Here is a 23,226-nt window from a genome sequence, read left to right on the forward strand (position 1 = left end):
ACTATTTTACCTTTTGCCCTTGGACTTTCGCTGCCACCACCAAACGTCTAACCAGTATTATTATTAGGAAAGAGTCCATTTGGAAATGTCTTTCCCCCCAAAATCCTCCCAAACGTTACACCCCCCTTCCCTGGGGAAGGTTTGACAAAAATCCTCATCAATTTTCATAGGTGACCACAGACCCAAACCCTTGGACCTTAAGAACAATGAAAAAGCAATCAGGTTCTTAAAAGAAGAACTTTAATTAAAGAAAAGATAAAAAGAATCAGCCCTGTAAAATCAGGATGGTAAATACCTTACAGGGTAATTAGATTCAAAACATAGAGAATCCTTCCAGGCCAAAGCTTAAGTTACAAAAAGACACAAAAACAGGAATATCCATTCCATTCAGCACAGCTGATTTTTCTCAGCCATTTAAAGAAATCAGAATCTAGTGGACATCTAGCTAGATTACTTACTAAGTCCTAAGACTCCATTCCTGTTCTGTCCCTGGCAAAAGCATCACACAGACAGAGAGAGAGAGAGAGAGCTTTGTTTCTCCCTCCCCCCAGGTTTTGAAAGTCTCTTGTCTCCTTATTGGTCATTTTCGTCAGGTGCCAGCGAGGTTATCCTCGCTTCTTCACCCTTTACAGGTGAAAGGGATTTTTCCTCTGGCCAGAAGGGATTTTAAAGGTGTTTACCCTTCCCTTTATATTTATGACAACAGTAAAATAGGAGGAGAGGTAGACAGGCAGGAGGGTAGAGATAGGATACAGAGGGACCTAGACTAATTAGAGGATTGGGCCAAAACAAATCTGATGAGGTTCAACAAGGACAAGTGCAGAGTCCTGCACTTAAGACAGAAGAATCCCATGCACCGCTGCAGACTAGGGACCGAATGACTGTGCAGAAGTTCTGCAGAAAAGGACCTAGAGGATACAGTGGACGAGAAGCTGGATATGAGTCAACAGTGTGCCCTTGTTCCCAAGAAGGCTAAAGGCATTTTGGGCTGTATAAGTAGGGGCATTGCCAACAGATCGAGGGATGTGATCGTTCCCCTTTATTCGACATTGGTGAGGCCTCATCTGGAGTCCTGTGTCCAGTTTTGGGCTCCACACTAAAAGAAGGATGTAAAAAATTAGAAAGAGTCCTGAGGAGGGCAACAAAAATGATGAGGGGAATGGAACACATGACATATGAGGAGAGGCTGAGGGAACAGGGATTGTTTAGTCTGGAGAAGAGAAGAATGAGGGGGGATTTGATAGCAGCTTTCAACTTCCTGAAAGGGGTTTCCAAAGAGGATGGATCTAGACTGTTCTCAGTGGTAGCAAATGACAGAAAAAGGAGTAATTGTCTTAAGTAGCAGTGGGGGAGGTTTAGGTTGGATATTAAAAAAAACTTTTTTTCTAGGAGGGTGGTGAAGCTCTGGACTGCGTTACCTAGGGAGGTGGTGGAATCTCCTTCCTTTGAGGCTTTTAAGGTCAGGCTTGACAAAGACCTGGCTGGAATGATTTCTTTGGGGATTGGTCCTGCTTTGATCAGGGGGTTGGACTGAATGACCTCCTGAGGTCCCTTCCAAACCTGATATTCTATGATGCTATGATTCTATGATCTAGAAGGAAATGGAAAATCACTGCAGATAAAATTTGTGGATGACCCAAAGATTGGGAAATAGTTGCAATGAGGCAGCCAGGGCAGGTATTCTGATTGATCTGGAGAATTTGGAAAGTGGTTCCCATGTAAACAAAATGTTTCAATTCAGTCAAATGCAAATTGATCCTCTCGGAACAGGGAATGCAGGCCAGACCCCCACACTACAGCACTGTATTATGGAACGCAAGGACCCTGAAAAGGATTCAGGGGAGATTGTGGACAATCAACTCATCATGAGCTCCCAGTGCGACACCGTAGCATAAAGGGATGATGGGGTGAGACAAACTGCATCCAGTCCTGCGGTCCACATTTGAAACAAGATATTGAAAACTTGGAAGGGGGGCAGAAAAGAGCCACAAAAATGATTGGAGGATGGAGAAAAAGCGGGATCATGAGACTTGAAGGTTTATATCTCCTTCAGTTATCACTAAGATGCTCAAGCAGAGACTTTCAGGGGGAGGAAACTCTGGGTAATAGCGGGCTGCCAGAGAAAGGCTGAGCAAGACCAAAGGGCTGGAAGCTGATGCCAGGCAAATTCCAGCTTGAAATTAGGGTCAAATAGTTAGCACTGAGGGTGCCTAAACATGAGCACACACTGAGAGGGGAAGTGTGGGATTCTCCCGTTCCCCATGTTGTCAGATCCAGACTGGATGTTTTCTGGAAGATCTGCTTGAAAGGTTTTTTACACTTCAAGTGATAAATAGACGAGGCAATAGCACTTCCACATAGACACGACTTACACAGAGGGAAGGGGTTTTCCCATCAGCAGAGGTAATCCCCGAGAGGTGGTAGCTAGGTGGATGGGAGAATTCATCTCATGCTGTCTACACAAGGGCACAGATTATCCAGCAAGTTCTTGGAATGTATTGGAGATATTTTTTTTGGTTCCAGAAGCTGGAGAAAGCTACCAGGAGAGAGGCTTTTCTGGACATGATTTTGACAAAGAAGGAGGAACTGGTTGAGAATTTGTAAGTGGAAGGTAGCTTGCAGGAAAGTGACCATGAAATGACAGAGTTCATGATACTAAGGAAGGGTAGGAGGGAAAACAGCAAAATAAAGACAATGGATTTTAAGAAGGCAGACTTTAGCAAACTCAGGGAGTTTGTCGGTAAGATCTCACAGGAAGCAAGTCTACGGGGAAAAACAATAGAAGAGAGCTGGCAGTTTCTCAGAGAGGCATTATTAAGGGCACAAGAGCAAACGATCTCACTTCGTAGGAAAGACAGGAAGTATGGCAAGAGACCACAATGGCTTAACCAGGAGATCTTGAATGATCAAAAAGAAAAAAGGATCCTACAAAAAGGTGAAACTTGGTTAAATTTAAAAGCAGGACTATAAATAAATAACACATGGATGTAGGTGCAAAATTAGATAGGCCAAGGCACAAAATGAGATCAAACTAGTGAGAGACATAAAGGGTAACAAGAAAACATGCTACATATATATTAGAAGGAAGCGGAAGACCAAGGACAGGGTAGGTCTGTTACTAAATGAAAAGGGGAAAACAATAACAAAAAATGTGGAAATGGCAGAGGTGCTTAATGACTTCTTTGTTTCTATGTTCAGCAAGAAGGTTGGTGGTGTTTGGACACCTAACCTAGAGAATTCCTGTGAAAATGGGGTTGGTTCAGATGCCAAAATAGGGAAAGAACAAGTTAAAAGTTACTTGAACATGTTAGATGTCGTCAAGTCACCAGGGCCTCACGAAATGCACCCAAGAATACTCTGAAGGAACTGACTGTGGAGATAGCTGAGGGATTAGCTGTTCTCTTTGAAAAGTCATGGAAGACAGGGGAGATTCTGGAAGACTGGATAAGAGCACATATTGTGGCTATCTATAAAAAGGGGGGGAAAGGGCAACCCAGGCAATTACAGACCGGTCAGCTTTACTTCTGTACCAGGTAATATAATGGAGCAAATAATTAAGGAATCTAGTTGCAAACATCTAGAAGATCATAGGGTGATAAGTGACAGTCAGCATGGCTTTGTCAAGAACAGAACATGTCAAACCAACCTGACAGCTTTCTCTGACAGGGTAAGAAGCTTTCTTGATCGGGGGAAGTAGTAGATGTGATATATCTAGACATTAGTACGGCATTTGATACAGTCTCACATGACCTTTTCATTAAGAAACGGGGGAAATACAACCTAGGTGGAGCTACTGTAAGGTGGGTGCATAATTGGTTGGAAAACCACTCCCAGGGAGTAGTTATCAATGCTTCACAGTGATGCTGGAAGGGCATAACAAGTGGGGTTCCACAGGGATCAGTTCCGGGTCTGGTTCTTTTGAATGTCATCATCAACTATTCAGTTCATGGCATGGAGAGTAAACGTATTAAGTTTCCAGATGATGCCACATTGGGAGGGGTTGCCAGTCCTTTGGAGAATCCGATAAACATTCAAACTGATCTGGAGAAACTGGAGAAAAGGATGATTCGGGGTGTTGAAAACATGACCTCTGAGGGAAGACTGAAAGAGCTAGGTTTGCTTAGTCTGAAAAAGAGAAGACTGAGGAGGGACATGATAACAATTTTCAAATACCTAAAAGATGTTACATGGAGGGAGAAAAAGTGCTCTCCTTAATTTCTGAAGAGAAGACAAGAAGCAGTGGAATTAAATTGCAGCAAGTGTTGTTTAGAATGGACATTCGGAAAAGCTTCCTGACTTTCAGGGTGGTTAGGGAAAGTAGGGAGGTTGCGGAATGTCCATCATTGCTGTCCTTTTTGTTCCCCTATAACTCCACAGCTCTATCAATCTATGATGTAAAATCCTAGTGTCGACCAGGTCTTATTCACACATAGGTCTTTTGCCTCAATACAGAGGTAATTGAGTGAAATTTAATAGGCCAGTGTTTTACAGGAGGTCAGATTGGATGATCAGATGGTTCCTTCTGACCTTAAACCCTATGGATCTATTGATAAAGAAAGTAGATCAGGCATTATAATTAGTGTGTCTCATAACATGAACAAGGGAACATTTAATTAAATTGAAAGTCTGAACTTATAACATTGAGAAAAGATAATTGCTAACATAATGCATATTTGGCCTGAAGAACTCCTTGCTGCCAACATCGTTGGAGAGAGGAGCATAGAAGAATGGGATTCACAAATGGATTGGCCATTGCTGGTGGCATAACCTATAGTCAAGGTTGTCTGACACCTTCCATTAGAAGACCTCATTTTCAGTTGCTTATGAGGTTTCCAGTTTTTAGGTGTTTGGACTGAGATTTCCCATGCTGGGTGTCTGCTTCCAGCAGAAATGTTTTTTGAAAGCTTCAGGCATAACAATTCAGCTGACTTCTGGAATGAAGCTCGGAGAAAGTATGTTGTTACCCATGTTAAAAATTCTCACTATTGTGCTAGTGAGGAGCCCTAGCACCTCCAAGCTTTCCAGCAGGTAAAAGTCAGGTAACAGCCTCTGTCCCTCTGCCCCATTAACAGACATAGCCCTGAAATGCAAGAGGATGGGGTTACAGTTTCTGTGCATTAACACACAGTTGGCTCCTGACATCTGTTCTCGGTTCTTTCTCCAAGGGGAGTTTTGCCTCACTGGGGCCTGAGCACAGCACAGGTCGTGGTTTCAGAATTTGGCCTTGTATTGCACATCTAATAACATCTTTCTTCCTGAAGGATTCACTGTGCCACTGAAATGCACTACCTTGGGGCTGGAGGCCATTAGGCGGAATGAGCAGGGGTGCACAGAAAAGAATGACATTTTGGCCAGTGATTCTTTCGCAAACTCATCACTGATGGCAAGGGCCCTTGGATTTCTCATGGTTGTGCAGAGCGGAAAGAACCACGAACTTACTCTCTATCCCACCACACCCACCTTGCATGGGGCTTGTCGATCTGGTGAGCTCCTCAGCAAGAGATGGGTACCTGTGAATTCTGAGACGGAAGCGTCCTCCCAAGGAATCCCCCTCAGGTAGCCGTGTCCTACACCTCTCTCACCCCAGCATCTCAAGTAATATCCCATGCCAAGAGCAGACACAGGGGTGTGCGTAGTTTATAATATAGCTCTGTGTAATCCCAGTGGGGTTCGCTCAGCCTCGAGAGGAGAAGGGAGCATCTGAACATAAACAGGCTGTAGACAAGCATGTCTCTGCTTATGTGCTAATTATCCAGCTTTAGGAGTAAACAGTAATTAAGGAACCTTCCCAAAGGGAGATGGGAACTCATTGGCTCCATGCTGAGTCAGAAAGGAATTGGCTGCTCTGTACGTTTGTGTGTATATATTTAAAAATTATAGTTGATGAGAAGAAAACTAGGGATAATACCTAACTCTCCAGAGGGTCTGATATCCTGTACATTCTCAGGAAAAATTGGTAGATAATAGACAGAGAGATCTGGAGAAAGTTGAAATCTGAGAAAAAAGCTGAAATCTGAGAAAAAAACAAAATTACAAAATAAGTTCTATACACTAGACAGGCTTTGAATCAACCAGTGTGTCATCCTGATGGTATAAACAATCCTCCAATCTTCCAGACACAGGCTAGACCTCCCTTCAGGCTGGGAACACAGCCCCACTTCAATCCCAGTTTCTAACATGTTCATTTGTGATTGGAGTGAGGCCAAGTGATGATGTCACTTCCACATTGTATTCCTTCTGCCATGGAGAGGGAGCTTCATTTTTCCAAGCAAAGCTCCCAGCATAGTCAGTGGAAAAGAAGAGCCACAAGATGGAGTCCTCTGGCCCATGAGCTGGCCACATGCCATTGCATGCTTTCAGAACTTTAAGTACAAAAATGATACATGCATACAAATAGGGTAATCATATTCAGGAAATCAAAACTTTTCCATTGGTATCATACATAGCATATTTTATATACTTTGTAAAAATCACATCATAATCATATCACCCTGTGGTAAATATGGTGAAGACAGGGTGTTGCTTTGGGGAACAGAGAATCACACATCCCCCGTTAGTTTACCGAAGGAGAGTAAGTTACTGACTGATGCAGAAGCAGTGTGCACAAGGCTCTCTTGACTTTTTGACCATACAACTCCCAAGTGTTACAAGCATTGTAGTAAAAACAATTAGGCATCCTTGTGGCATCTTAGAGACTAACAAATGTAACAAATGTCCGCCCTTTGCCCCCTGATTAATCACTGAGACTGGGAGACAACAGAGACTGTGCAAGGAATGATAACTTCTCCTCACCCCCTCGCTGGCTAATGATGAAAATGGCACAGTAGACTGTGACCCCTGTCTCTAGAGAAAGAAGGGTTACGTGGAGGGTCACAATGAGCCTCTGAGGCTAGCGAAATTCTCCAGGAAAAGCGGGACTCACGGAGGCAAGGACAGAGCTTTGTCACAGTATATATACATAGACTAGTATGTCCAAAACTTTTCCAAAAATCAGGCATGTTGCACCTTTTCTTAGGATTTTCCATCAATACCAAATTCTTTGTTATAAGGTTTACCATTAGCAACAAACTTTGCATCATTATACTTACCAATTACAGCAAATCTTATATTACAGGTAAGCGTTTCCAAATATATTTCATAGAATCATAGAATATCAGGGTTGGAAGGGACCTCAGGAGGTCATCTAGTCCAAACCCCTGCTCAAAGCAGGGCCAATCCCCAATGAAATCATTCCAGCCAGGGCTTTGTCAAGCCTGACCTTAAAAACTTCTAAGGAAGGAGATTCCACCACCTCCCTAGGTAACGCATTCCAGTGTTTCACCACTTTCCTAGTGAAAAAGTTTTTCCTAATATCCAACCTCAATCTCCCCCACTGCAACTTGAGACCATTACTCCTTGTTCTGTCATCCGCTACCACTGAGAAGAGTCTAGATCCATCCTCTTTGGAACCCCCTTTCAGGTAGTTGAAAGTAGATATCAAGTTCACTCTCATCCTTCTCTTCTACAGACTAAATCTCTCCAGTTCCCTCAGTCTCTCCTCATAACTCATTTGTTCCAGTCCCCTAATCATTTTTTGTTGTCATCCGCTGGACTCTTTCCAATTTTTCCACATCCATCTTGTAGTGTGGGGCCCAAACCTGGACACAGGACTCCAGATGAGGCCTCACCCAGTGTCGAATAGAGGGGAACGATCACGTCCCTCGATCTGCTGGAAATGCCCCTACTTATACATCCCAAAATGCCATTGGCCTTCTTGGCAACAAGGGCATACTGTTGACTAATATCCAGCTTCTCAGACACTGTAACCCTTAGGTCTTTTTCTGCAGAACTGCCGAGCCATTCGGTCCCTAGTCTGTAGCGGTGCATTGGACTCTTCCATCCTAAGTGCAGGACTCTGCACTTCTCCTTGTTGAACCTCATCAGATTTTAGCACTCTTGGATGCAACGCATCTGGCCCCATGGACTTGTGCAGATCCAGCTTTTCTAAATAGTCCCGAACCACTTCTTTCTCCACAGAGGCCTGGTCACCTCCTCCCCATGTTGTGATGCCCAGCGCAGCAGTCTGGGAGCTGGCCTTGTTCCTGAAGACAGAGGCAAAAAAAGCATTGAGTACATTAGCTTTTTCCACATCCTCTGTCACTAGGTTGCCTCCCTCATTCAGTAAGGGGCCCACACTTTCCTTGACTTTCTTCTTGTTGCTAACATACCTGAAGAAATCCTTCTTGTTACTCTTAACATCTCTTGCTAGCTGCAACTCCAGGTGTGATTTGGCCTTCCTGATTTCACTCCTGCATGCCCGAGCAATATTTTTATACTCATCCCTGGTCATTTGTCCAATCTTCCACTTCTTGTAAGCTTCTTTTTTGTCTTTAAGATCAGCAGGGATTTCACTGTTAAACCAAGCTGGTCACCTGCCATATTTACTATTCTTTCTCCACATCGGGATGGTTTGTCCCTGTAACCTCAATAAGGATTCTTTAAAATACAGCCAGCTCTCCTGGACTTCTTTCCCCCTCATGTTATTCTCCCAGGGGATCTTGCCCATCAGTTCCCTGGTTTATTACACCACGCCTTCTGCTTCGACAGGTTGGTTTGTTGAAAATGCATTATGTCTTTCAACTCCTTCCTGAATCTTAACGTGTTTAGTTACTTGTTTTCCTTTCCCCTCAGTGTCCCCTTCAGTAGGGATCTCAATTCAAGCGTTATGCCTCTCACGGAGGTGGATTACCAGGAGCGCTCCAGTACTTAGGTGAACAATAGGCTTTTGAAATAACCTTCTATTTCCTAAACATCACTGGTAATTAACTGTCTAGATTAACATAAGGTTATTATCCTTTAAGCAGTTTATAGAGAATTCAAAAGAAACATTAAAAGAACATAGAGAAAAAATATATTATTGCACTCAAGTTCCGTCAAATAATATTTCCTTTTCATCTCTGAATTCACCGAATTCAGCTCTAGACAGGAATTGTTTGGTTACACTGTTAAACTCGAACAAGCTGTCGGTAAACGGAGACTACTAGAGTCACTAACTTCTTCCAGTTCTTTAATAATAGAAGTCCGCATTTCAAAGCTCTAGCCAATCTAATATGGAATAGTCCTAATTACCATTTACATACTTTTCTAACCTGTCTCTAAAGGGTGAATCTGGGTCAATAGACTGCAAGTTGCTTATCTCTTTCTGGCCATGGGTCCCATAACCCCTTTTGCAAGGCCTGGGGCTGTTTGCTCTAGGGATCATGTGCCCCGAAAAGGAGAACCTGGAAACAGAATACGCCCAAGGGGGAGCTTAGGGAACAGTAGGCTGCCGCAATTGGAGAGTCTGGGGGAGCCGAGCCAAACAGGCCTAGGGTCTTGGTGACTGGCGTGCCGGTTTCTGCTGCCAGAGGGAGGCAATAGAATGGAAGCTGCACTGTGAGAGTGGGCCTAGAAACCCAGAGCCAGAGGCAGGGCCTGAACAGTGCTGTGACTCAAAAGCACCTGGGTCCTGTTTGTGGGCCCCAAACACGGTGGCTGGTGAGTGTCCAGCTGCACGAGCTGAGCGGGGATGGAACAGCAAACCTGGAGCTGCTACACAGATGCGGAAGAGGAGTGAGCCTGGCCAGCGAAGTTCCACAATATATTTTTTCACCCAAATGTGACTCCTCTGCCATCTGTGTTTCCCCAAGTGCTCTTGTTCCAGACCTGATCCAGCCAGGCTTCCCTTAAGGAAAGGCGTCTGGAAAACAAAGTGCCTGTTTGGGGTCAGGGAGAAAGTTTGTGTCTCCCTTGGAAACTGCTCCCCAGAACGGTATAGACAGGGAATCCCTTTTCTAGTGGGTTTTAGAATCATAGAATATCAGGGTTGGAAGGGACCCCAGAAGGTCATCTAGTCCAACCCCCTGCTCGAAGCAGGACCAATTCCCAGTTAAATCATCCCAGCCAGGGCTTTGTCAAGCCTGACCTTAAAAACCTCTAAGGAAGGAGATTCTACCACCTCCCTAGGTAACGCATTCCAGTGTTTCACCACCCTCTTAGTAAAAAAGTTTTTCCTAATATCCAATCTAAACCTCCCCCATTGCAACTTGAGACCATTACTCCTCGTTCTGTCATCTGCTACCACTGAGAACAGTCTAGAGCCATCCTCTTTGGAACCCCCTTTCAGGTAGTTGAAAGCAGCTATCAAATCCCCCCTCATTCTTCTCTTCTGCAGACTAAACAATCCCAGCTCCCTCAGCCTCTCCTCATAAGTCATGTGCTCTAGACCCCTAATCATTTTTGTTGCCCTTCGCTGGACTCTCTCCAATTTATCCACATCCTTCTTGTAGTGTGGGGCCCAAAACTGGACACAGTACTCCAGATGAGGCCTCACCAGTGTCGAATAGAGGGGAACGATCACATCCCTCGATCTGCTGGCTATGCCCCTACTTATACATCCCAAAATGCCATTGGCCTTCTTGGCAACAAGGGCACACTGTTGACTCATATCCAGCTTCTCGTCCACCGTCACCCCTAGGTCCTTTTCCGCAGAACTGCTGCCTAGCCATTCGGTCCCTAGTCTGTAGCGGTGCATTGGATTCTTCCATCCTAAGTGTAGGACCCTGCACTTATCCTTATTGAACCTCATCAGATTTCTTTTGGCCCAATCCTCCAATTTGTCTAGGTCCTTCTGTATCCTATCCCTCCCCTCCAGCGTATCTACCACTCCTCCCAGTTTAGTATCATCTGCAAATTTGCTGAGAGTGCAATCCACACCATCCTCCAGATCATTTATGAAGATATTGAACAAAACCGGCCCCAGGACCGACCCCTGGGGCACTCCACTTGACACCGGCTGCCAACTAGACATGGAGCCATTTATCACTACCCGTTGAGCCCGACAATCTAGCCAGCTTTCTACCCACCTTATAGTGCATTCATCTAGCCCATACTTCCTTAACTTGCTGACAAGAATACTGTGGGAGACCGTGTCAAAAGCTTTGCTAAAGTCAAGAAACAATACATCCACTGCTTTCCCTTCATCCACAGAACCAGTAATCTCATCATAAAAGGCGATTAGATTAGTCAGGCATGACCTTCCCTTGGTGAATCCATGCTGACTCTTCCTGATCACTTTCCTCTCATGTAAGTGCTTCAGGATTGATTCTTTGAGGACCTGCTCCATGATTTTTCCAGGGACTGAGGCATTTGTCCCATTTCTCTCTCTCTCTCTCTCTTCCTGGTGCATTCAGGTCCAGCTCTCTCTTTTGATTCGTAACTCCCCCCCACACAGACGTGCCTCCCTCTCTCTGTCACTTCTAAGTCCCTGGCCTTTACCAGCTAGAAGCCAGCAGCTGTGGTTGCCTATAGTCTAGACTATTTGCTCTTCTATATATCTTGTTTTATAAGTTTCTTATGGGCTTAATTGTTTGTTTGCTTAATAATTTTACAGATGTATATGAGAGTATATTTCACCTCTAACACAAGGGACCTGCAGACCACATCCTGTATGTTGAGCTAAATCAGTTAGCATATATGAAAAGGTGTGGGGGAAAGTGCAGCCAGAACCTCCTGTTGAAGTTGTGGAGGAGTTGGAATGGGGGCTGCATCCTAGAGAATTCTAGAGAGGCGTATTCCAGTGTCTGCCTCATGCCACAAAACGGGCAGGCATCTGGAATGGGGGTGAAGTTGCCATGTACATGCCAGTGCTCATACAAGCCACCGAACACTCTCTCTGGTTGGCCGTGGGACCAGGCTGGAGTACTTTGTGGCCCACCAGCGTTCCTCACCCTCCGGAGATGGTACTAGGTTCTGTCACTTGGTGTCAGGGCATCTGAAGAAGTAAAGCATGTGGAGCATGAGCACGTAAAGTTGCTCCCTTGGTGGAATTCAGAAATGAACCAGCTGCAGCGCATGCAGCCCACACTGATTATGAAAGGGAGGGGATTGGAGGGACCCATAGGAGAGGAGCCCAATAAAGAAATCCAGAGATCCTGGAGTGAGGGGTCAATGTGGATCACCCTCTTGTAGGCCCTGTTGAAGGAAAACCCGAGCAGTAGACAATAAGCTTGCCCCACCTCTTGGAGTATGTGCAGGTGTGATCTGAAGGGTCAAGAGCTGCAGATGAGCTCCGAGATGAAAGAGGCCATCATGGGCACTAAATGGTTGGCCGAGAATTGGGCTGGTCGAATGCTGGAGGGGTGGGCCTGGGCAAGATGGAAACAAAGTACATACATGTAGTCCAACCGAGATGGCACAACCAATCGACCTCCACCTTGACATAGATAAAGGTGGAATTGTCATCGGGGTTTTGGCTGTGCCAGAAGTCCAGGGAGTGATGATTGACGATCTCTCTGAGGATGCCTGCAGCAGCCTGGTAGCTCTCGATCCCTGAGCGATTCTGGTTCTCAAAGATTGTATTAAAATCCCCACCCAGGCACAGGGAAGAGTGAGGATCCAAAGTGCCGAGGAAGGCAGACAGCTGTTGATAGAAACACACCCACTCTTGGTCTGCATTCGGGGGTAAACATTGGACAGATTCAATGTCAGCCCCTCCACACAGCAGACAACCTGGTATGACCTCGGCATCTCCCAGCATCTCAGGCTGTAGGTCCAGGGAGAACAGGGTGGCCACCCCAGCTGAATGAGTGCTGCGGTGTCTAAATTATACTCGGTCCCCCCACTCCAGCTGCCAACTAGTCTAGGTGGTTGGATCCATGTGGGTTTCCTACACGCAAGCCACAGAATACCCTATATCACAAAGGAAGGAGAACACCTGGCATCTGTGGAGACCTACCCTAGAGCCTCTGGTGTTCAAAGTTGAAAAGGTACTTGGTTACATTCTGAGGGCTAAGGAGGACACTCATGGACAGGAGGATCCCCAGCCAGCCTTGCAACAATCACTGACCAACCTGAAAGGCTTGTCACAGAAGTTGCGGGCCCACCGGTAGACTAGGATGTCCTGCCTCCCGGTTTGCTTCCACTACTCCAAAACAGCCATCGTGGCCCTGAAGACGAGATGGTAGTCTTCCCAATGCTGGAGAGGGAGCTTCACCTTACCCTTGAAACCACAGGTGTCCACCAGAAAATGGTGAAGCTCTGTTACCCAGGATTCTTTCAAACCAAAGCTCTTGGTAACTTTTACCCTGTGCGAGGTGGTGTCAGGAAATAAATCAGGGGAGACATGGCCTTCCAACCAATAAATGGCTGGCACAAACAGGACAACACAAGTGTGCGTTCATTTAAAACTAAACTTTACTTAGTCCCAAGCACTTATACACACATCTGCAACAGGTTAGTAAAACTCCCCCAACCCTTGATAATTACCAAAGCTGAGTCTGGCTCTTGAGTAGCACAACGGCAGCCCGTCTGCTGGTGGGGAACACAAGATGCATCCAGAGGGAGAGTCCAGTCCTGAAGAGTCCCACCACCTCAAACTTTTCCCCCTTATTTATACATTAGTAAAAGAATGACATGTCCTTTAAAGCAAACTTGTTAAGTAAGCAGTTTCAATTGTCAAGCAAGAGGTTCCTTCTGATTATTGATTAACCAGGTGTGGGGTTTTCCACAGTTTGCTGCCCTGAGGCCCCAATAGGCATTCCTGGGGCACATCCTGCTCTTCTAAAATGCATGTATCAGCAACTTCAAGACAATTCTTATCAGGAAGGACAAGGGGTCAAGCTGCCCTTTCTGTGTCACTCAAACCCCTTCCCCTCCTGACTTGGTCAAACAGAGACTGCTGAATGGCCAATGTACAGCATGCTGCCTTGGCTGCTTTTAGCAATAAACCATTGTGGTTTCAGGCACTTTACAGGTTAGCCAAAGACTCCCGATACAGCTGATCCCGCAGGACAGTAAGGGACGTTGTCGTGGACCTATATTGATCCTCTGGCTCGGCCTCTGTTATGGCCCTGTGGCCAACGGAGATGGGCAAAGAGGGAGCACAGCACTGGTGTGGCGACTGTACCGGTGGTGCTGTGCAACCCGTCTCTATGTCCAGAAAGGGAAAGGGAGGTGGAGGGAAGAGAGTAGGCCCTATAGCGTCAGGGAGCAGAGAGAAAGAAACCCACCCTGTCAAGGTTCCTTCCCCACTCTGAACTCTAGGGTACAGATGTGGGGACCTGCATGAAAACCTCCTAAGCTTACTTTTACCAGCTTAGGTTAAAACTTCCCCAAGGTACAAATTAATTTTACCCTTGGATTTCCACTGCCGCCACCAACCTTTATCTGGGTTTACTGGAAAATGTAGTTTGGACACGTCTTTCCCCCCAAAATCCTCCCAACCCTTGCACACCACTTCCTGAGGAAGGTTTGGTAAAAATCCTCACCAGTTTGCATAGGTGACCACAGACCCAAACCCTTGGATCTTAGATCAATGAAAAAGCATTCAGTTTTCTTGCAAGAAGACTTTTAATAGAAGTAAAGGAATCACCTCTGTAAAATCAGGATGGTAGATACCTTACAGGGTAATTAGATTCAAAACATAGAGAATCCCTCTAGGCAAAACCTTAAGTTACAAAAAAGACACACAGACAGGAATAGTCATTCTATTCAGCACAGCTCTTTTCTCAGCCATTTAAAGAAATCATAATCTAACACATACCTAGCTAGATTACCTGGCTAGATTATCTACCAAAAGTTCTAAGACTCCATTCCTGTTCTGTCCCCGGCAAAAGCAGCATACAGATAGACAGACACCCTTTGTTTCTCTCCCTCCTCCCAGCTTTTGATAGTATCTTGTCTCCTCATTGGTCATTTTGGTCAGGTGCCAGCGAGGTTACCTTTAGCTTCTTAACCCTTTACAGGTGAGAGGATTTTTCCTCTGGCCAGGAGGGATTTTAAAGGGGTTTACCCTTCCCTTTATATTTATGACACGCCCCCTGAGGTTTTTTCAAGGAAAGGAGAAATAAGACAACTCCTGGGCAGAAGCAGTATGGAAGATGGAGGAGACAAAAATGAGTAAGGCTTCTCTGCCCCCTCCTCCCTCAGCTCCTGCCTCTGCTCTGTGGCTGTGGCTCGGGCTTGCAGACCCTGAGCTGAGGGTTTCTTCTGCTGCTCCAGCTGGGCAGCATTGGTTCTTTCCTTCCCCGGTGGGTCCTACTGGGGCTGGACACACACAACAGGTTTGAGCCTTGACAGAAGAGACGGGGGAAGATTGCAATATCAAGGATCCACTTATGAGCAATTAGACAGGTGGTAGCCCAGTGTAGTATAGACTGATTCCCCAAATCATCACATTGATAAAGTACAGTAAGGACAGAAAAGGGTACAGTGTCTCTCTCTGTCCAGTAAGTGATTCAGGGACAAGGCCCCAGCACCATGCACCAACTAGCTCTGCACAAAGCTCAATCTGAGAGCCAAAGCACAAGGAGAAAATATTAGGTCTCTTTATACATAAAGAGTTGGAGCAACCTGCCCCGGATCTGTTTGGTCCTCACCCCGTAAATCATAGGGTGTAGCACAGGGGGCACCAACTGGTACACACTGGTAATAAGAACACGTAAATGAAGTGGCACATTGTGGCCAAACCGCTGCGTAAGAGAGAAGAAGAAAATTGGGAGGTACAAAGCTAAGATGGCACAAAGATGAGAGATGCAGGTCCCAAAAGTTTTGAGCCGGGCTTCCTTTGTTGGAAGGCGGAAGATGGCCCAGAGGATCTGAGTATAGGACACGGTGATAGAAAACACATCTACTCCAATCACAGAGAAAAGATCAAACAGACCATAGTAACTACTAATGCGGATGTCAGTGCAGGCCAGCCTCACCACAGCTAGATGTGCACAATCGGTGTTGGGGATGATGTTGGTTCTACAATATGGCCACTGCCTCGCCAGGAAGGGATAGGGTAATGTGAGTATGCCACTGCGCAGCACCACGGCCAGTCCTATCTTGGCCACAACAGAGTACGTCAGGATAGTGGAATGTCTCAGGGGATGGCAGATGGCCACGTAGCGATCCAAAGCCATGGCCACGAGGATTCCAGACTCCATCCCTGAGAAGCAGTGAACAAAGTACATCTGGGTGAGGCAGGCACTGAAACTGATCTCCCTGGAATTGAACCAGAAGATGCTCAGCATTTTGGGTAGGGTGGATGTGGACATGACCAGATCGGTGACGGCCAGCATACAGAGGAAATAGAACATGGGACCGTGGAGGCTCAGCTCCCTCTTCACAATGAACAGGATGGTGAAGTTCCCCAACACAGCTGCGGTGTACAGAGCACAGAAGGGGATGGAGATCCAGACATGAGCCGCCTCCAGGCTAGGAATGCCCAGCAGGATGAAGGTGGAGGGGTTGGTGAAGTGGGTTGTGTTGGATTCTGACATGGAGCAGGGGAGAAGGTGTCCAACTCTGAGGCATAAAGGTGTCTCCTGCATGTACCATATGTTCCTCTGACTTTGTGTGTTCCCAGGATCTCGGGTGATGGTCACAGCAAAAATGCCTGAATGGAGAGACGTTAATATGAGACACTACATGTACTAGTGGAGGCTGTTCTCATGGAAGAAGCAGATTAATCTCTCTGAACACATGGAAAAATTACATTTTAATTACTCAGAGAAAATAACTATGAACAATAATCCTACTAAATCCAATTCCATATTTTGTGGTATTCTGTGTGTTAATAGTTCCTACACTTTGTGGTGGAGAACCTTAAGAGACACCAGCAGGAAACAAAGTCTGGATACTGGTTATCCGTCATTGTTCCTCAATGCAATGAGAGCCAGGATAGGGAGTCCATACTGAAGGGAGCTCCCCATTCATCCAGTTGCTCAAAATCTGAAAGTGAAAGAACACAAACTTTTCAGAAGACGTGTGCTGGGAGAAACATCCCAATGAGATCATACCTCAGGGAGAAGACCTGGGTGCCATAGATAGCAGCTCAAGAGAAACACCTGCTCATTTGCAGCAGTGGACAAAACAAAAGCAATGTTGAGATCCCTAAGATATGGAATGGAGAACAACATGTTAGGGATGTGTGTTCAGTTTGGGTCACCCAGTCTCTATTAAGGATATATGAATATATAAAAGGGATTTCTAAGACAGGCTTTGAGAATAGGGGAGGTTGCCATATGGAAAGAGATAGAAAAGTCTGGGACTCTTTACTTGACACAAGAGACAAAGAAGAGATCATGTGATATAGGAGAGGAAAATAAAAAAAAAATGAATTTGATTTACATTCAAACGCACAGTTCCCAACTATAGACACTTAGTGCTCCAAGACGACTAATTCCCAAAAGCTGAGGCAAATTGTCAGCAAAACTGATTGGGAGGAAAAATTTAGACACAAAAATATGAATGAAAATTGGTGATTCTTTGAGAACAGCTTGTTAGATAGTGGAAAATTCATGATTCCACAGTCAACAGAGTGAACAACTCTGGGTAAAAACCCAGTTCAATGGTAAAGTGAAGGCAGCCATTGGGGGGAGGGGAAGTATATGTACCAAAGAGGAAAAAGGTTAAATAGATGGCCAAGAATAGAAATAGTAAATTATGAAAATTGATAAGGGACATTAAAACAGCAGGAAAACTCCATGTTTGGCAGGGCTATGGATCATAAAAAGGAGGTTATTACGTATATTAACAACAAGAGGAATCCTAGAAAAGTTTTATGTCAATTCCTGTGTTAAATGGAAAGTATTAAAAAAAATAAACGGAAAGGTTTATTTATAAAAGAACTGACAAGGTGAAGAAAAAATGGAAAAGCTGGTATGGGATTCGGTCAAATAAAAGTCTAGAAATGTAAGTAATTGCAGTCACCAACAAGGTTTATGTAAAACAGATCTTGTCAAATAAACCTGATTTCATACTTTTATGAAAGTACACGTTGATTGATCAAGGGTACACATTTGCTGGATCAGGGGAACAAAGCAGATGCAACTCACCTTGATTTCTCAGAGGCATTTGATTTAATAGGGGAAAATATTGAGTAAAAAAAAAATTAGCACTTATCAGTAGAGAACATGCATAATGGACTGAAAACTGGCTAACTGATGGATCTCAGAAAGCTGTCAATAGCCCTTCATCAGTATATGGGGCTCTTTGTAGTGGAGTTTTGTAGGGATCAGATGTAGGGCTTAGGTAATTCAATATTTTCATCAAAGTTGCAGTGGGGGAGGTTTAGGTTGGATATTAGGGAAAAAAAATTCATTAGAAGGGTGGTGAAGCACTGGAATGCATTACCTAGGGATGTGGTGGAATCTCATTCCTTTGAGGTTTTTAAGGTCAGGCTTGACAAAGTCCTGGCTGGTATGATTTAGTTGGGGATTGGTCCAGCTTTGAGCAGGGGGTTGGGACTAGATGACCTCCTGAGGTCCCTTCCAACCCTGATATTCTATGATTCTATGATCTGGAAGGAAAAAAAAATCACCGCAGATAAAATTTGTGGATGACCCAAAGACTGGCAAAGTGGTCACAATGAGGCAGCCATGGCAGGCATAGTGATTGATCTGGAGAATTTGGAAAGTGGTTCCCATGTAAACAAAATGTTTTAATACAGTCACATGCAAATTGATCCTCTTGGAACAGGGAATGCAGGCCAGACCCCCACACTACAGCACTGTATTATGGAAGGCAAGGACCCTGAAAAGGATTTAGGGGACATTTTGGACAATCAACTCATCATGAGCTCCTAGTGCGATGCCATAACATAAAGGGATGATGGGGTCCTCATATGCATAAACAGGGGAGTGGTGAGTTGGAGCAGGAGAAGGATTTTACCTCTGCACATGGCATTGGTGAAACAAACTGCATCCAGTTCCGGGGTCCACATTTGAAAAAAGATGTTGAAAACTTGGAGAGGGTCAGAAAAGAGCCACAACAATTTTTAGAGGATAGAGAAAAAGTTGGATCATTAGACTTGAAGGTGTATATCTCCTTAACTTATCAATAAGATGCCCAAGTGGAGATTTTCATGCGGAGGAAACCCTGGGTAATAATGGGCTCTGTAATCTACCAGAGAAAGGCTCAGCAAGACCGAAGGGCTGGAAGCTGAAGCCAGGCAAATTCCACCTCCAAAATTAGGGCCAAATCTTTAGCACTGAGGGTGATTAACCATTGGGACACACTGAGAAGGGAAGTGTTGGATTCTCCAATTCCCCATGTTGGCAGATCCAGACTGGATGTTTTTCTGGAAGTTCTCCTTCAATGGTTGTTTACACTTAAAATGCTACAGCAGTGTTGCCATAGTGCTTCAATATAGACACTACTTACACAGATGGAAGCAGTTGTCCCATCAACATGGGTAATACCCTAGAGGTGGTAGCTAGGTGGATGGGAGAATTCATCTCATGCTGTCTACACCAGGGCACAGATTATCCAGCAAGATCTTGAAATACATTGGAGATATTTTTTTGTTCCAGAAGCTGGAGAAAGCTACTAGGAGAGAGGCGTTTCTGGAGAAACTAGTTGAGAATTTGTAAGTGGAAGGTAGCTTGCGGGAAAGTGACCGAGAAATGACAGAGTTCATGATTCTAAAGAATGGTAGGAAGGAAAACAGCAAAATAAAGACAGTGAATTTTAAGAAGGCAGACTTTAGCAAACTCAGGGAGTTTGTTGGTAAGATCTCACAGAAAGCAAGTCTACGGGGAAAAACAATAGAAGAGAGTTGGCAGTTTCTCAGAGGGGCATTATTAAGGGCACAAGAGCAAACTATCTCACTTGATAGGAAAGACAGGAAGTATGGCAAGAGACCACAATGGCTTAACCAGCAGATCTTGAATGATCAAAAAAACAAAAAAGGATCCTACAAAAAGTTGAAACAAGGTTAAATTTAAAAGCAGGAATATAAACAAATAACACATGGATGTAGGTACAAAATTAGAGGCACAAAACAAGATCAAGGCACAAAACAAGATCAAACTAGCTAGAGACATAAAGGGTAACAAGAAAACATTCTATATACACATTAGAAGGAAGCAGAAGACCAATGACTGGTAGGTCTGTTACTACATGAAGAGAGGAAAACAACAACAAAACGTGGATATGGAAGTGGTGCTTAAAGACTTAGATTCACAGTTATTAAGATCAGAATGGACCACTATGATCATCAAGTCTGACCTCCTGCACAACGCAGGCCACAGAATCTCATCCACCCACTCCTGCGATAAACCTCTCACCTATGTCTTAGCTATTGAAGTCCTCAAATCATGGTTTAAAGACTTCAAGGTGCAGAGAATCTTCCAGCAAGTGACTCGTGTCCCATGCTACCGAGGAAGGCGAAAAACCCCCAGGGTCTCTTCCAATCTGCCCTGGAGGAAAATTCCTTCCCAACCCCAAGTATGGTGATCAGCTGAACCCTGAGCATATGGGCAAGATTCACCAGCCAGATACCCAGGAAAGAATTCTCTGTAGTAACTCAGATCCCACCCCATCTAACATCCCATCACAGTCCACTGGGTCTATTTATCATGAATATTTAAAGATCAATTAATTGCCAAAATCATGTTATCCCATCATACCATCTCCTCCATAAACTTATCGAGTTTAATCTTGAAGCCAGATAGGTCTTTTGCCCATACTTCTCTGTTTCTATTTTCACTAAGACGGTTGGTGGTGTTTGGACACCTAAAATAGAGAATACTAGTGAAAATGGGGTAGGTTCAGATGCTAAAATAGGGAAAGAATAAGTTAAAAAGTTACTTGAACAAGTTAGATGTCTTCAAGTCACCATGGCCTCACGAAATGCATCCAAGAGTACTCAGAGGGAACTGACTGTGGAGATATCTGAGGCAGTAGCTGTTATCTTTGAAAAGTCATGGAAGACAGGGGAGATTCTGGAAGACTGGAAAAGAGCACATATTGTGCCTATCTATAAAAAGGGCAACCCAGGCAATTACAGACTGATCAGCTTAACTTCTGTACCAGGAAATATAATGGACTGAATAATTAAGGAATCAATTTGCAAACACCTTGAAGATCATAGGGTGATAAGTGATAGTCAGCTTGGATTTCTCAAGAGCAAAACATGTCAAACCAACTTGATAGGGTTTGAAAGGGTGACAAGCCCTGTGAATGGGGTGGGGGGGAAGAAGTAGATGTGGCATATCTAGACTTTAGTAAGGCTTTTGATGCAGTCTCACATGACCTTCTAATTAAGAAATGAGGGAAATATAACCTAGGTGGAACTACTATAAGGTGGGTGCATAACTGGTTGGAAAACCGCTCCCAGGGAGTAGCTATCAATGTTTCACAGTGACGCTTGAAGGGCATAACAAGTGGGGTTCCACAGGGATCAGGTCTGGGTCCAGTTCTTTTGAATGTCATCAACTATTTAGTTCATGGCATGGAGTAAACTTATTAAGTTTCCAGATGATTCGAAGTTGGGAGGGGTTGCAAGTCCTTTGGAGAATCCGATAAACATTCAAAATGATCTGGAGAAACTGGAGGAAAGGATGATTCAGGGTCTTGAAAACATGACCTCTGAAGGAAGACTGAAAGAGCTAGGTTTGTTTAGTCTGAAAAAGAGAAGACTGAGGAGGGACATGATAACAATTTTCAAATATCTAAAAGGTGTTACATGGAGGGAGAAAAAGTGTTCTCCTTAACTTCTGAAGAGAAGACAAGAAGCAACAGAATTAACTTGCAGCAAGTGTGGTTTAGGATGGACATTCAGAAAAGCTTCCTGACTGTCAGGGTGGTTAGGGAAAGTAGGGAGGTTGCGGAATGTCCATCATTGCAGATTTTTAGGAGTAGGTTAGACAAAAACCTGTCAGGGATGTTCTAGATGGTGCTGGTCCTGCCATGAGTGTAGGGGACTGGACTTGATGACCTCTTGAGGTCCCCTCCAGTTACATGATTCTATGATATAGCTACATCTTTCTAAGGTGTGGATTTTTTTGCTGTTTCAAAAAAGCCAAATGCAATGTTAGGTTATATTGGCAGAAGTATAACATGCAAGTCGTGGCACATGATATTATTCCTCTACTCGGTGCTGGTTAGGTCTCAATTGGAGTCATGTGTCCAGTTTTGATCACCAATGTATAGAAAGAATGTAGAGAAATTAGAAAGGATCCATAGGCAAGTAACATATGTTATGCAAAGAATGGAATGCAAACTGTATGAGCAAGCTGAAGGAATCAGTATGTTTATATGGAAAAGAGATGATTAATGGGCGACATGATAGTGGTCTTCCAATTCTTGAAAGGCTGCCACCAAAAGGTGGAGTAAATTTATTCTGCCTTACCACAGAGGTGCAGGAGAAGAGGCAACGGGTTCAAATTCCAGCATAGCAGATTTAAATTAAGTTTCCGGGAAATCTTCCTAACATTAAGAACAGGAGGCCAATGGAACAGACTCTAAGGGAAGTCATGGAAGCTCCTTCAGTAGAGGTTTTCCAAAGATGTGTGAATAGACATCAGCCTTAGATAAAGAAGATAAAACAAATCCTGCATCATGTCAGGAGTATATATTAGCTGTCTTTTTTGTTCCCTTATAACTCAATGGCTCTATCAATCTATGATATAAAATCCTAGTGTCGACCAGGTCTTAGTCACACATAAGTCTTTTGGCTCAATACGGAGGTAATTGAGTGAAATTTAATGGGCCTGGAGGTCAGACTGGATGATCAAATGGTCCCTTCTGACCTTAAACCCTATGGATCTAGTGATAAAGAAAGTAGATCAGGCATTATAATTAGTGTGTCTCACAACATGAACAAGGGAACATTTAATTAAATTGAAAGTCTGAACTTATAACATTGAGAAAAGATAATTGCTAACATAATTCATATTTGGCCTGAAGAACTCCTTGCTGCCAACATCGTTGGAGAGAGGAGCATAGAAGAATGGGATTCACAAATGGATTGGCCATTGCTGGTGGCATAACCTATAGTCAAGGCTGTCTGACACCTTCCATTAGAAGACCTCATTTTCAGTTGCTTATGAGGTTTCCAGTTTTTAGGTGTTTGGACTGAGATTTCCCATGCTGGGTGTCTGCTTCCAGCAGAAATGTTTTTTGAAAGCTTCAGGCATAACAATTCAGCTGACTTCTGGAATGAAGCTCGGAGAAAGTATGTTGTTACCCATGTTAAAAATTCTCACTATTGTGCTAGTGAGGAGCCCTAGCACCTCCAAGCTTTCCAGCAGGTAAAAGTCAGGTAACAGCCTCTGTCCCTCTGCCCCATTAACAGACATAGCCCTGAAATGCAAGAGGATGGGGTTACAGTTTCTGTGCATTAACACACAGTTGGCTCCTGACATCTGTTCTTTCTCCAAGGGGAGTTTTGCCTCACTGGGGCCTGAGCACAGCACGGGTCATGGTCTCAGAATTTGG

At 44.4% G+C, this 23,226-nt stretch overlaps 1 protein-coding gene across 1 annotated transcript; it reads right to left on the bottom strand.

The window, feature by feature from the left end:
- Positions 1–15,335: 15,335 nt before the first annotated feature.
- Positions 15,336–16,334, bottom strand: LOC141994656 (olfactory receptor 52E4-like). Its single transcript, XM_074964921.1, has one exon. It carries the CDS (start codon positions 16,332–16,334, stop codon positions 15,336–15,338), a length of 999 nt encoding a protein of 332 aa, XP_074821022.1.
- Between the last annotated feature and the right edge of the window lie 6,892 nt (positions 16,335–23,226).

This window comes from Natator depressus, chromosome 1 (assembly GCF_965152275.1).
Source record: "Natator depressus isolate rNatDep1 chromosome 1, rNatDep2.hap1, whole genome shotgun sequence".
Taxonomy (NCBI): Eukaryota; Metazoa; Chordata; order Testudines; family Cheloniidae; genus Natator; species Natator depressus.